This window comes from Colletes latitarsis, chromosome 1 (assembly GCF_051014445.1).
Source record: "Colletes latitarsis isolate SP2378_abdomen chromosome 1, iyColLati1, whole genome shotgun sequence".
Lineage (NCBI taxonomy): Eukaryota > Metazoa > Arthropoda > Insecta > Hymenoptera > Colletidae > Colletes > Colletes latitarsis.
The window spans coordinates 50,061,756-50,074,584 of NC_135134.1; the positions used below are offsets into that span (position 1 = coordinate 50,061,756).

The window sequence follows — 12,829 nt, forward strand, 5'->3', positions numbered from 1 at the left end:
TTTCTTTCTTCCGTTTCCCTGCGCAAAGCGTCGCGACGGATGAATTTAGGTGACCAATCATCAGATTACGAATCACTGAAAAAGGGAAACGAGCGATCAGAGACGTTCTTGATTAGGAAACACGAGCACGGATCGTCCAATTACCCTGGATCGTTGTAATCGCGGGGCTTGCGCTAAAGAGAACCCTTTAGTCGTTAGTTGGCGATCAACTCGAGCAAACTTCCCGGTAAGTGGTCTTGTAATTCTTACGCGTGTGTTTGATCTAGTATATCCAGTATTTGCAGTACCGTTAGTCGAGTTTGTTCGTTCATATTTGTCACACGATCATCGATATTCAGCTTCTCCATCGAAGAGCGTAGAATACTATAGAGGCTAGAGAAACTTCATTCGTCGTTATCCTAAACTGATCCCGAGCACCGTTAGGAAACGTAGGCGAACCCTTCTATAATATAGTTTCGATACAAAGACGTACAAAAATTCCAATCATGCCACAACACGTTCGAGAACACGATTTCGACTGTAACGAGAATTAACCCTAGGAGGACTTCTAGGGTATTTTTCTACGTTATTTACAGCTCACTTTGCATTCATCTTTCGCTTTGTTTAATCGTAGCTGTGTCACTAGTGCGTAAATTCGAGCGAGGAATTACGCTAATAGAAAATGTAAATATTATAGTATATCATCTATCGACGTGTGTACGTGACGCAAAAAGAAATATGAAATTGCTATTTTTGAATCCGATACGATCGAGAAGAGTCTCAAACGGCCCCAAAAGTTAAGTCATCCTAGGGTTAATAAACATGCACAACCCTCCTATAACATGGATTTCACGTAACGCTGTTTCGCGGGAGTTTAAACGCGATTAACGCGCGATCCTCCCACGTGTACATACTAAAAGCATTCTCTCTCCTTGAAACAACTAAAAAATGAAATTGCAGTTCTGTCGAGGGGGATAAATTTAGAAGCTTTTGTTCTCCCTTGCAGTTAGCTTGGAATCTAATTCGGTTGCTGTGCGTTGGGCCGCAAAATGCAAGACTTCTCTTAAACGAGCTCGCAGAAAATTAAAAAGATAATGGCTACCGCCAGCAATTACTGCAAAATGTTTTCTTTTACTTCTCGAGTCTTCTTATACGACACAGTTTCGATCGAGACGCATTATAGGAGGGTTACTTGGACAAGAATCGATCTTATTCGAAGCAGAGAACTGAAAATACCGTGCACTGCCAACGCGTGACGGCCGATCGTTGATCAACGAACATTTTATTCGGCATGTAGCTGGTTAACGTTGCACGTGCTTCTTCGTCAAACATGTACGTGTATCGTATGTCGTGCGGTTATCCATCGCGCGAGCTAGCACTCCCTCTGCTCTGGAGGAATTCAATCGAAAGTCCATTAAGGTCACATGGCAACTTGTTGTGGCTCCGTTGGCATATACCGCTGCCATTGTCAAAGCTAAGCCGGCTCTATCGGTCCGGCTTCGTGAGCCAACGCCTAACCAATGTCCTCGATGCTATGGCGACATTTATCGGAACCGATCTACCAGCCAACCGTGATATGTAGCCGGATTTGTTGCGCTTAAAGTTGTCGAAATTTCGTTCCAAGTTACCTGGACGCTTCTTTCGTCGATCCTGACTTCCCTCGCTCCTACGAATCGCGTATAAATCAAGTCGCCCGAGCTTCCTCTTAGCTAAGCTTTCGAAAAGATCTTCTGGACAAGATTCGATTCTTCGAAGTTCTAAGCGTTTGCAATATACCGAGACTTTGAAATTACTTTTTGATACAAGCTAAGCATCGGATAGAAAATATCAGAGAACGAATTTTTAACGACCGCCAAAGTATAAAAGAAACACACGGTCGTTCGTGTGCGTGTCATAGTTTTTATCCGTCGCGTTAGATACGCCCGACTTCGTTTGAAATTTGCTCCAGGAAAACGCGTAAAGTTTCTTCGGGTAAGTCGGGATTCCTAGCGACATTGCATTCCTTCCTTCGTGCTTTTCGGATGCAATACCTGTCTGGGAACTAGCCGGGGATTGTAATTCACGAAACGAACCCCGTACTTCCGAGGTAAACGATACTCCTCCAGTATCTACCTCACGATCTTACGTCTCGTTAAACCGCTGTTGCAAGACCTGGTAATAAAAGAGGCGAATTGTTTTCTTGTTACGTTTCATCACCGGTGAATGGTGGAAAGACTGACCCATACTCTCTTGGACGTTTCGTTGCTCTTCGAACGACCAAAAAGTCGGTGAACTCGTGACCGGTTCCAGTTTCTTAATTCTAATAATTAGGGTGGAGATAACTCACAGTATCACAAATATTTACAGTGCCTTATGGGATCTGATCTATTATAATTATCTAATATAAAGTGTCAGAATCGTTCTTCTTTTCCATTTGGTTTTGCGTGTCTTCTTAGACGTTTGAACCAAAAAACGAACTTCAACGGATCTTCTCTATTTGCTCGTCGTTTTCTCGACTTCGACTTCGAGTTGGACTCAATCTGTTCGCCCGCAAAAACCACGCAGCTCTTCGGCGTTCCTAGATTTCGTGAGCCAAGGATCGAAGGGTTCGAAAGTTGGCGACGAGCCACGCCACGCGGCGCAACAAGTTTTCTTATTTCGCGCTGACAAGCCAAGTCTGAACGAACCGACGCTAATTCTATCGTCGCGGGGATTAACAGGTGGCGTCGGAATTACACGCAGCCGCCGTACGGGGGTTCGAACACGACGCGATGCGTCGCGGATCGATCAGCGACGCCGCGTTCACGGGCCGCGTGCAATATGCAAAGCAGCGAAACGCGAGGATTAACTCTGTCAAAATAAATTCCTGGGTACGGGGCGTCGTGCTCAAAGGGAATTCCTGCAGAGACAATACTCTCTGGTCCACCGTTGAGCCAAAGAGGATCGAAACGAAAACTAGACCGGCTCTCGGATGAGGGGAATTCCCGCGACTTCGCTTCAAATATTTGTCGCGCGCGTTTCCCATTTTGGCGTACGGCTGAGGAATTTTTCGTGTACGTGGAAACCGTCCAGAAATAACCAGAATTATTTTGTTAATAAACGTTCTATACGAAGACCAGAAAGGAAAGAAAAGTGGCTGGACTGAAGAGGACCCTTAGAAATATTGAAATTTTTATGATTGTTCAAGAAATAATGAATTTTTTTAAAACGATTCGAATTTGGGCAATCTTTTGGTCCCTTTTTGGTCGATCGAAGGGCTGCTTCTAGCCCTTGGTGAACCTTAAAAATTATCTATAATTAAACCACAGTGATTCTTTTGCAATTTTTTTTTATTCGCTAGAACGAAGAAAACTATAAAAGCGAAACATCGATATGGACGAGACGAAAGAAATTAACATACTTCGATCAAAGATAATATATATCGATGTAGAAATGTGAAAATATTGAGGCAAGCGTATCGAAAGCACAACGACGTTGCAAACAAAAACAATCCTTGTTATTTATGGACGGATCCTCGGTACATTCGTAGGAAATTCAATTCAACAAACGATCTCGAACTCGAGGAGATCTCTATTGAACAGACGCTCAAACGAGGCTTTGAGGTTTGTATTCTTTGTTCCTCCTGCGCATCATCCTGCGTGACTTACAGATCGTTACTCCATACTCTGCTCGAACAGGAACCTGATCGAAACTAAAGCATCTCGAGTGAAAATCGTCGGTCGTCGCGCGTTTCTCTTTTCACGCACGGAGAAATAATTTCGAGGTTGTACGTTCGCGCGTTCCAAACCCTCGTTCCTCATTACTCTTCATCGCGTATCTTTCGCATCGGCCTTCAAGAACGTTCTCTGTGTCCGCCTGCGTCACCGCTTCCCTTCACAGAAGCTCTCGACCGACTCTTTCATTCTTCGGCCCACATTTCTCCGTCACCGTCCTCATTCTCGCTCAAAGCCACGCGCGAACTGTTACCATTCTCTCTTCTGTCGCTTTTCTTCTTTCCCCGCCGTAACCACCCCCCCTCGCGGGATCGCGAACCCCCTACACGAGAAAGCACGTGATCGTTAAGCCCAGAGAGAAAGAGCGACTGCCATCAGCGTGAGACACGCGCGCTTTGCTTGGACACGATATTGCTGGGGTCATTTAGCCTACGAAACGATCTCGCTTAGTCTGGGGCTGAACCGCCGCCGCTGCTGGATGACGTTGAACCAACTTTCGACGACCTCCGGCTCGAGACAGTCCTACCACGTCCTTCGGTGGCCTCTGCTACGGTACCCAGGTGTCACGAGAGAACAGACGCGAGGGAAAGAGAGTCGAGAGAGTGTCGGTACACGGGAGGTTGTCGAAGGACGAACCGTATGACGAGGACATTGTCTTCTTTTCAGCACGACGTTTTCAGTCGACCCGGACACGCACATAGACAGCCTCGAGCAGGCCGAACTGATCGTCCTTGAGGGTACCAGCAAGTGGTCCTGCAAGATCGCCATCACAGGTGACACGATACTGATACCTTAGAGAGTTAAGAGTTTCTCCACCGCGAGACCGAGCCGTGAACGGCGCCCGGTTCTCCGTCGTGTGTGAAAAATGTCGTCACACGCGTACACACGCTTTTGGTACACGGGAGTGTGGACTGGTCTCGCTCGTACGATCCAAAGAATCGTCGAGAAACACCGTTGGGCACCGCTGCTTCGACGCTTTTCGATTATCCCTTCCCACTCAAGTTTCCTCAACGACACGATTAGCGCTTGAACTTACCCTCCGCGAGGACAGATTCTATTTCGCGGATTTGAAACTCCCTTAAAATCTCTGTGTCTCTCGTCTCGAGCAATTTATTATAAACCTAAAATAATGTTTCGACGAAAATAGTGGTAACATCGCGATGAATCAACGTTAAAATTGCTTTTGGAATGAATTATATTATAAAATAATTATTGAAGATTGCGCTTGCGAAATTGAGAAACCATTAATTTTGATTACTAGTTGTAAAATTGTATAAATTTGACTAGTTATACAATTTACATTTGTGCCAAGAAAAGTACATATCAATACATATAATTCTGCTGTAAAATATTGTAACAAGAATCACGCAAAGAGAAATCTACCATTTTGCAATTTAATAATATTGGATAATAAATAGTGGAAAACGTCTCATAATAAACTGCTCGACACAATAATTCCTCGAATCAAAATATTCTCCATTAGATTAACTAGAAGGATTCAAGGTTTTAATCAAGAGTACCAGAAAGTTTATCTGCGAAGCTGCTCGGGTGCCAATGGTGGGTTTCGACGTTTCGCGACCGACGAACGATTCCACGTTTCTCTTTTAATAAGGCACAAATTCACGTTTCGGAAGATTTCATGTCTTTTTGCGCACGATTTTTGATCAGGTCAGACACAAAATGTCACGCGACGAGGCGCAAACCAAATCAACCGCACGTTTCGCGCTCGATCCAACGACTCGTGTACTCCGCGTTCGGAAGCTAGTCCAAGTTCGAGAAACTATTCCTCACTCGGAGCAATTTGCAACGGGAACTTTCGAGATCGATGAGACATTCGCCAAGTACTGGTCGCGGGCGTAATTCTCCGAGCAACTTCAGACACTTCGCCATTGTTTTCGATCTAATAGTTGCCATTCGGTGAATCGTAGAGCGACGAACGAACAATGAAACCAACGTCCCAACTAAAAATCTAACTTTTAATTTCATTTTCAAACAAGTTAAATATCCCTAAACGAATGTCAGCAGATAAAAAAAAATAGTGTCTCCAGGTTTTGTGCAAAATTACGCGTGAATCTGTGTACTGTAACTGGGCCATGTTGACGGTGAATAAAAAAAGATCGGAGATTGTGTAAACTCGTACATCGGTGGAACGAATAGAAATTATTTTTGATAGCTACCCGAGGCCAATTTTTGTTTGCATTTATAGTGAAAACGGAAAAAGGACAGAAACGCGTATCGTGTAGTGGAGAAATCGTTCCATAGAAAATGGAAAAGTTTATACCGTTCCGTCGAGTAAAAAACCGTTTTCAGGTTGCAAAATACTCGACCGAAAATTACATGCAATTGCCAAAAAGAGAGGAGCGTGAATCGCTGTTTGAACAGTCCGATTATCGTTTTACGAGCATAAAAGGATACGTTTATGGAGTTGCAAACGCCGAATACGGTTTTATCTTCTCCGTTTGCCAACAATGGCGAAAATCAATTGCAGGAAAATTATTAAACCTCCCCGGAGCGTCGAAATGGAATGCTCGCGGCTCGAGCCAACGATGATCTCCGCAAAACGTAACCAGCAACACACAAATTCTACTATTAAATGTAATTTCGCGGAAGGATTTTCAATATTTTTAAACGGAAACTGTGAAACGGTCTAATAACTCGCGGGACAGAAACCGTATGCGTAATGGACAATCTGTCAAGCCTGGAACAATGTTTTTAAACAAAAATTACATCCAGAAGGGATATAAATATTCAACGAAATACAATTGTATAGGAAAATTAAATAAATAGACGAACAGGAAAACTGGTGGATGTTTGTAGAAATATTCGAATAATATTAGAAGGACTATTAAGAAGAAAATACAGTCGTAAAACGAGATAAGGTTTCGCAAGAACGAACAAACTGGTTTCTGTTTTTTAACAAACAATCGCTCGCGTTCGACGTGGGTTTTAAACAAATTGAAAAAATCTCCCGTTCCAGGGACATTCGATTATTCAGACCTGATCCAGTTTCCAGAAACGTTATCACTGTTTTTCGCTTTAAACGAGGAGACACGTAGCAGGAAATTGATGAAAAAATGAAACACAATATCAGCTGAATCGTTTTAATGAAATACAGAACGCTCTTCTGTAACGTGAATCGAATATTTCCGGAGAAAAATGTTCAAAGCCGAGAGTAACAATGAAAAAAAATATAATTAAATGTTTATAAAAATATTGAACTGCAAACAATGAAAAATAATATTGGGAATGATTACTTTCTTGAGTAATATTATTAAACTTTTCACCAACACATCGAACGCCACGTTTTACGATACTAAACGAACAGGGAAACATTCAGGAAATTTATATATTGGTCTAGAATTCAATTTCAGCGTTGAACGAAACAAAAATTGATAAATTCTAGAGAAATGGCCGAAGCTCTTTAGATTCGATTGAATTTCGCATAGCAATCGATGCGATAAACAACGATCGGGAAGAGTAAACGAACAGGGATGGGAACAAAGCCACTTTTTCATATTTGAATGCAATTCTGAATCAACTACGCGATAGCCGTTCCAATATACAGAGTTCAGCCACCCCTGGGAAAAATTTTAATGGGGGATTCTAGAGACCAAAATAAGACGAAAATCAAGGATACTAATTTGTTGATGGAGGCTTCGTTAAAAAGTTATTAACGTTTAAAGTTCCAACCGTACTGAATTTTTTTCTCGAGAATGCGCAAGATTTCGGGGGTATGTGTAATGATCAAAAATGATTGTAATTGACCCCCACAGCTAACAATATTTTTTTCAGAACGATTTGAAATATTTTAATTTCGTCGAAAAATTTCATACATTCTCGAATTTTTTTCTAGAATGTGGGTAGAATTTCGGGGGTATGTGTAATGACCAAAAATGATTGTAATCGATCCCTGCAACCGAAAATAATTTTTTCAGAATTAATTAAAAATTTTTTTTTTCGTCGAAAAATTTAGGCACCTACCCGATTTTTTTTCTCGAAAATGGATAGGATTTCGAAGACATGTGTATTCATAAAAAATGATTGCAATTGACCCTCGCAAGCGAAAATAATTTTGAAAATTCAGTAAGAGAAATTCCATCGTATCAGTCATTGCATCTTCCCTTAGAAAAAACCTACGGCTTGTCCCAGATTCTACAATTACTCTCCGTGTCTCTTCGTTCGTACAAGCAAACAGGAATCTAAACTAAAACAGAAATAAATTACCGAAAATAAAGCAAACGGCTTTATTTAAACGGTTTACACGCCTCGAACGAAGGGAAGAGAGATTCGTAGGAATAGGAGCACACACGTTTCCGTTCTTCTCGCTCAGGTATCGGGCTGTACGCGTTCGATTGACCCGAAAATCGCGAAGCGAAAAGAGCCTTCAGCGGCCGCGGCGCATAAAGGGAGAAGTGGCTCGACGAATCGAGCGGACACTTCGATGTCCGCCGGCGATTAAGCACAATCGAGCACGGACCGTAAACGAATGGACGAGTTTTACAAGGCTCCGCGTCTGACTCCGCGAACATATCGTCCAGACGTAGGGAGGCTCGGTGCATGGCCCGTCGTCCGACCCGAAACGATCGATAGTTCAACGTACAGGGAAGTGCAGCGGCTGCAGCGCACACGTGCAAGTCCTTGCGGCTCGTTCACCTGTGTGTCACATCCGTGCGACGATGCAGCCTTGCCTCCGTCGTTCTTTCGTCTTCGATTTAGCGAAATCTGTTCGACGAGCGAATCGATCGCGGCTCGCCGGATCGCCGAGCAATTCGCCACGAATTCCGGATTAGCTCGTGGTACGCGAAACGCGTCCAACACCCTAATTTCGTCGGTTACCACCCCACCGTGACGCAACTGCAAATCATCGTAAGTTTCCATTTGTTATTTTTAATAATCGGAAGCACATCTTTGTTCGGTACGGTGGACATCTTTTATTTCAGAGAACGGTCCTTTGGATTTATTTATTCTCAGTTTTGCCCTTGTTTAATTGTACTATTCCGGAGTAAAATAAAGTTACTTTCGATACCAAACGCAATGACGACGACACGCCTTAAGGGGGGAGACTCGTGTAAAATGGTAAAACGAGAAGTAATATTTAACAACGCTGAAGCGAAACGATACGAGGAAAAAGGGATCAATTTGGCCTGAAAGATGGTTTCGTCGAAGAGATTCGCGAAAGGGAGGCGCAAATAAAGCAATTCCCGCAACAAAATGGTGACCGTTGCACGCTCGAGGTCCCTCCACGGAAGATTTTAGAAATTCTCTCGGAGACGCGGCGAGGGATGAAACGACGTCGGTACTGTAGAACAGAATGGAGAAAATTCTGGAAGAATTCGATTTCCCGCGCGGTGTTCCCGCGGGAACACGCGAGGAGAGAAATATGCGAACGGGTAACTCGCGGCGCGCGAATTTACGGCCGCAGACGTACGCGTCGTGAAAGAAAACTCTTTGCATGGGGCGGGAACAGATTGCCTCCATCTCGATCGGCCCACCTGACAGAAGGGAAACTGGTTTTCCTTGACGATCGAACGAAATTTCTTAACAAAAATGGGACCGAGAAAATTCCAATTCTACTATCTCTCTGCCGTAGGAAATTTTCCAGTTTTATTCGTGGCTTTGAAATTACTCGGGGGACGTTATTTCGTTAATAACTCGTTTGTGGAATCGAATTAATTCCTGTTATTTTAGGTAATCCTCTCCTCGGATCCCTTTGATCCTACGTCGTGATTACAAGTTTCCAAGTAATCTTGAATCGACTGAAATTGGATAATCTAAGTCTGAGGATAATTAAAGACACTACGCGTTGCTTTGTGCGTTTGTACATCGAATATTTTTAGTTATTTTTATTTACGAAGCACGTAAGAATACGTGTACGTGTTCGTCGCATTTGTAAACCATTCGAATAATTTATATTATTAACTAAATACCTGAAGTTACGCTATTAAACCTGTAAAATAATATTTAAGTTCGTATACATGTTTTTTGGATTGCTTTTATTATCTAAAACTTCTCTCGATTTAAAAACCACGTCGATGCTCTGATTGGACGAGGAGATAAATATTTGAGAAGAAATATACGCGGACAAATAAGAAATATAGTGAACAAACACGTTACCTGCTCGTACCGTATAAATAAAAGTTGTTTCCCTTTGACTGGAGAACGGGAAAACCGGAAAAGCTTCGAACGAGCGATGCAAATTACACGTAGAATTTTAAACGCGTGGCGATAGGTCAAATTGCACGCTTTGATCTCGAGTACTTCGTCGTGTTTAATTTTTTTGTTCTACATAATTTCGTCCGCGCTACACTCGCTTAGTTCCGCAACGAAAACTAAAAATATCTGCTACAGAATGTCGACGTTAATGCAAGCTTCGATCAAAAAATTCTGTTGGGGTTTTTATTTGCTTATTCCAACCTACGAGCAATCCCAAATAAATTGAGAAGTGTGGTAATATCTATTTTAACTTTACATATTCATGGTAAATAATTTCGAAATTTGGGCTAGAAAATTCTATCCTACAAATTAATTTATATATTCGTCTCGTTTGTATTTGTCTGAATCTGTTGCCGTGAAAAGTGGGTTGCAGAAGACGGATATTATCGATAGAAAATTACAGCAACGTCGGAGGAAAGGCACGAGACAAAAGCAAGCCGAAAAACGAGCCACGGGAAAAGTGTGCCGCGAATCGAGCGGACGAACTCGCGCGAAAAAGTTTCCGGCATCGAAAAAATGAGCGATGGCCGGGGCTTCCGGCCGGGTTTCGACTGAAAGCGAAAGAACCCAGAAAGTGTAACAAAAAAAATAGCAAGCGCGATGGGCAATAAGCGGCGAAACGAAGATAAGTAAATAGGACGGCTCGGAAGAAAAAGAAACGAACGGGGGAGGGAAAAAAGTACGTACGCCTCGCGGTGAGCAACGTTTCCTTGTTCTAAGTTTCCGCGGGCTTCCGTTCTATTCAGAGCCTTGGAGCGCGTAAACTTAAATAAAAAGCAACCGGACAAAAAGCAGCGGTTACTGAAAAGAAGAAGCAAATCCAACCGGTGAAGAACGCGGCTGGAAATTACGATATCTCTCGAGCTTCGAAACGAGATTCATCAAAGTGGGGGCCTTCGTTAGGCGAAAATAAAGATTGCCCGTTGCTTCGGTTTATAGAAAGGTTTGCGGAAAGTAGTCGACCGGATACGAAAAAGAAACGAAATTCTTTGGGTGGAAACAAAGCTCTTGCAAAAGTAATTGCTCGTTTGCGGGAAGCAGAGGGAACAATGGGTATCGAGACGATCCGTTTCTATTAATGGAAAGAGTGAATTCACTTGGAGCTGTTTCTCGATGGAATTCCTTTAATATTTTAGATTATTTTGTTGGGGAATCAGAAACTGGGAATTAGAATCGAATGGAAACATTCGTCGAACCAACAACTTCCTGATAATTTGTAGTCGACCTTGTTTCAATCAGCCGTAGCGACGAGAAAGTTTGGTATTCCGCTGACATAAGTTTCGTTTGTTTGTCCGAACTGGCCCCGGGAACGTTCAACTTGTCCCAGATGGAAACTTGCGCGAATCAACGTTATCGAATCGTTCTAATTTTGTCGAATACCAAAAACGCGTAAGAGGAAAGCATTCCGTGGAATGTCTCTTTATCGTGGCGACGAAGAGGCGTCCCGATCGTTCGGGCCACGCGAAATTAAACAAAAGAAGGACGAGCGGACGAACAATCGCTGTAAACAGTTGCTTCCGGGCGCTGTCTATTTCCGTGGACAAACGTAATTGGCAATTAAGACGAAGACATCGTTGCGCAACGACTTAATCAACGAGTTAAATTGCAATCGGGCTCGATCTTCTTTCCATCTTGCTCTCGACCGTTTTCGGTCCAATTAATAGCGACAGAAATAAGAGAAACGAAGAAGCAACGCGGGGGGAGGTTTTCGAGTGAAAAAACTAGCGGCAACTTCGGAGCATCGAGCGTCAAAGGCTGCCAATTTATCGGTCGCCATAGCCATCGGGACCGATTATGGCAGTTAAAACGTTTTCCCGGGGCGACGAGGAGCGACGGAGGAAGAAAGAAAGAAGCCAAAGTCTCGCTAGGAGGCGGACGATCATTAGAGTAATTGCTGCCTCGTCGCGAAACGGGTCAACAGTTTTTCCTCTTTTCGTTTCGCGCGCCGATGGACGCGAGCTGCGGCCGAAACTCTGGACGGTCCGTCGATGGAAACGTCGCGGAGGATCGTCGAGGCGTGGAAAACGAGTCGTACGGGTCCGTAAAGCGTGCAGAATATTCGAGAAAGTCCGCGGACTCGGTAAGAAGGACCAGAAGTAGGCTTCCTCTGCTCGAATAACGAAGAGAGGGTTCATAATCTCAGGATTAAGGAGGTTATAGGCCTCTGGTCTAGGCTCTTAATGCTCTCGAAGCCATAGTCAGGGAGCAGAGACATAAAATTAGGCAGGGTGGAGATGTACCTTGACAATAGCGATACTTTGGTGAAAGCAGAGTTATGGGAATGTATGAGAGAAGTTGGCAATTCGATAATAAAATGTGAGAACGAAGAACGAAAGATATTAGTTTGAGGCTTGAGAGTAAGTTTCTTATAGGTCACAAATGACGCAAACTCGATGACAATGAAGGCTGAGCATCGTAGAATAAACAGAATCGACCGATCGAGTTGCTACGCGGAGTTTCAAAACCTAGTTAAACTATCCAAACTCTTGTAAAGTTTTGTATCTAAAATGGCTGCCGCTTGCGGTACAAAGTGGACAGTCCACGGAATCCACGAAGGCGCAAGATATCGTGTCGACTAAACTACGTGAACCACTAATCGCCGCTAACCACGACACAATTGCTAATAAAAGTAACCATTATCCACGTTCGATCGATCGAAACTTGATTTTATCTGAACGAAGCTTATCGGATTTATTGTAGAACGCTTGGTAAAATGTAATCTATCAAACGAGTCGACGAGCCTACATTATTTATCAAACGTAAAGGGACGTAAAATAGGACTAAAAGCAATATAGACAAAGACGTTTTGCAAAGAGAAGTTCGCTTCGAACTGTCCAAGCAAAGAGTAAGTACGAAACTTCTGCAACTTCTGGGTTCGAATGGTTTCGCTTGGAAGTCGAATCAGAACTTGAAAAAGTAGAGGACGAAATAAAGTTGCGGGGCCA

General features: G+C 43.2%; 1 protein-coding gene across 8 annotated transcripts in view; it reads left to right on the forward strand.

Moving 5' to 3' along the window:
* The window catches only part of Unc-13 (unc-13), a 207,188-nt gene that overhangs the window by 176,501 nt on the left and 17,858 nt on the right, over nucleotides 1–12,829 (forward strand). For 3 of the 8 annotated variants that reach the window (XM_076768697.1, XM_076768724.1, XM_076768707.1), the window contains exon 9: nucleotides 4,338–4,444. The exons of the other annotated variants lie outside the window; for them this stretch is intronic. In XM_076768697.1, the coding sequence (XP_076624812.1) occupies nucleotides 4,338–4,444 (107 nt within the window). The remainder of the gene's footprint in view (nucleotides 1–4,337; nucleotides 4,445–12,829) is intronic. 8 annotated transcript variants of the gene reach the window in all.